The 1,223-nt window shown below is 47.2% G+C and overlaps 1 protein-coding gene across 1 annotated transcript; it reads right to left on the reverse strand.

Moving 5' to 3' along the window:
* Positions 1–504: 504 nt before the first annotated feature.
* LOC136040014 (uncharacterized) lies at positions 505–963 on the reverse strand. The gene has a single exon (XM_065724080.1). It carries the CDS (start codon positions 961–963, stop codon positions 505–507), a length of 459 nt encoding a protein of 152 aa, XP_065580152.1.
* Positions 964–1,223: the final 260 nt, after the last annotated feature.

The raw sequence follows: 1,223 nt of genomic DNA on the forward strand, positions 1-1,223 counted from the left end.
CCTTCATCAGTTCAACAAACTTCAGCGGCATTCCGTCATTCTCTAGGATCTTCCAAAGTTTCTGGCGAGTGACAGAGTCGAAGGCGGCAATGAAGTCCAGGAACATCAAGATCAGGGGTAGGTTTTACCTTTCAAACTGCTGCATAATGAGGCGAAAGGCGAAGATATTATCAGTACAGCCTCTACCTGGCTGAAAGCCGGCTTGATTTCCTCGAGTTCTTTCCTCCCTTGCCCCTTTGAAGCGGTTCAAGAGTATGATCCCGAATATTTTGACGGCAATGTCTATGAGACTTATTCCGCGGTAATTTTTGCATTCGGAGAGGGAGGATGACTGATGTCTTCCTATCTTTTGGAAAAGTGTTGGTCCTCCACACTTCTTCGAGAATGCCATGGAGCTGTTCAGCAGTGACCTCAGGGCATTGTTTGTATAGTTTCGGGGGGGAGGCCGTCTTCACCTGGGGCTTTGTGTTTTTTTAGGGTTTTGATCGCTTTTAGTATTTCGGCTCAGGTCGGTGTATCCAGCTCAATATCGTAAGGCTCTTTAGAGAAAGAAGGTGAGAAGGCATCATGAGCACATGAAGGGTATGGGTTCAGGAGGAGCTGAAAGTGATCCTTCCATCTTGCTGAACGTTCCTTCTGACAACTAATGATTTTTCCTGATCTGTTTTTGATTATTTCTGAGACAGCAGCTTTCTTACCAACGGATTCCTTCAGGATCTGGTAAAGCTTGCGGGTGTCATGTAAGCGTGCTGCTTTCTCTAATGACTCGGCAGCATCTTCCCACATTTGGTGGAGGTCCAGCCGAACAGAGCGTTTTACCTGTCTGCGTAACTCCTTTGTTTCTTCTTTAAGGCCTCCCATCTTTTGTCTTCGCACACCGACTATTGACAGGGTTCTAGCGGTTATCCAGTGTTGTCGTTTGATTTTTGCTCGGCCTAGGATCTCATCGGCAGTCTCTGTCATCACGGTTTTAAAGGTCTCCCATCTCTTATCGGGGGTTAAGTTTTCATCAGAGCTGAGGGCGTCAAACCGGTTAGTTAGTTCCAAGTTGAGGGCCTGTCGCACTTCTTTGTCTTGAAGTTTACCGATCTCGAAGCCGACCTTGGACTTGTTTTTTCTTCGAATTGCAAGACGTAGCAAAATTTTTGCTGCGACGAGCCTGTGGTCAGATCCAGACTATGAGCCTGTGTCCACGCCATTGTAAGAGCGAGAGTCGTGCACGG

This window comes from Artemia franciscana, chromosome 20 (genome assembly GCF_032884065.1).
Source record: "Artemia franciscana chromosome 20, ASM3288406v1, whole genome shotgun sequence".
NCBI classification, from domain to species: Eukaryota; Metazoa; Arthropoda; class Branchiopoda; order Anostraca; family Artemiidae; genus Artemia; species Artemia franciscana.

What these genes read in the sequence shown, in the direction of transcription:
- LOC136040014 (XM_065724080.1), bottom strand. Translation starts at nt 963, where the DNA reads ATGACAGAGACTGCCGATGAGATCCTAGGCCGAGCAAAAATCAAACGA.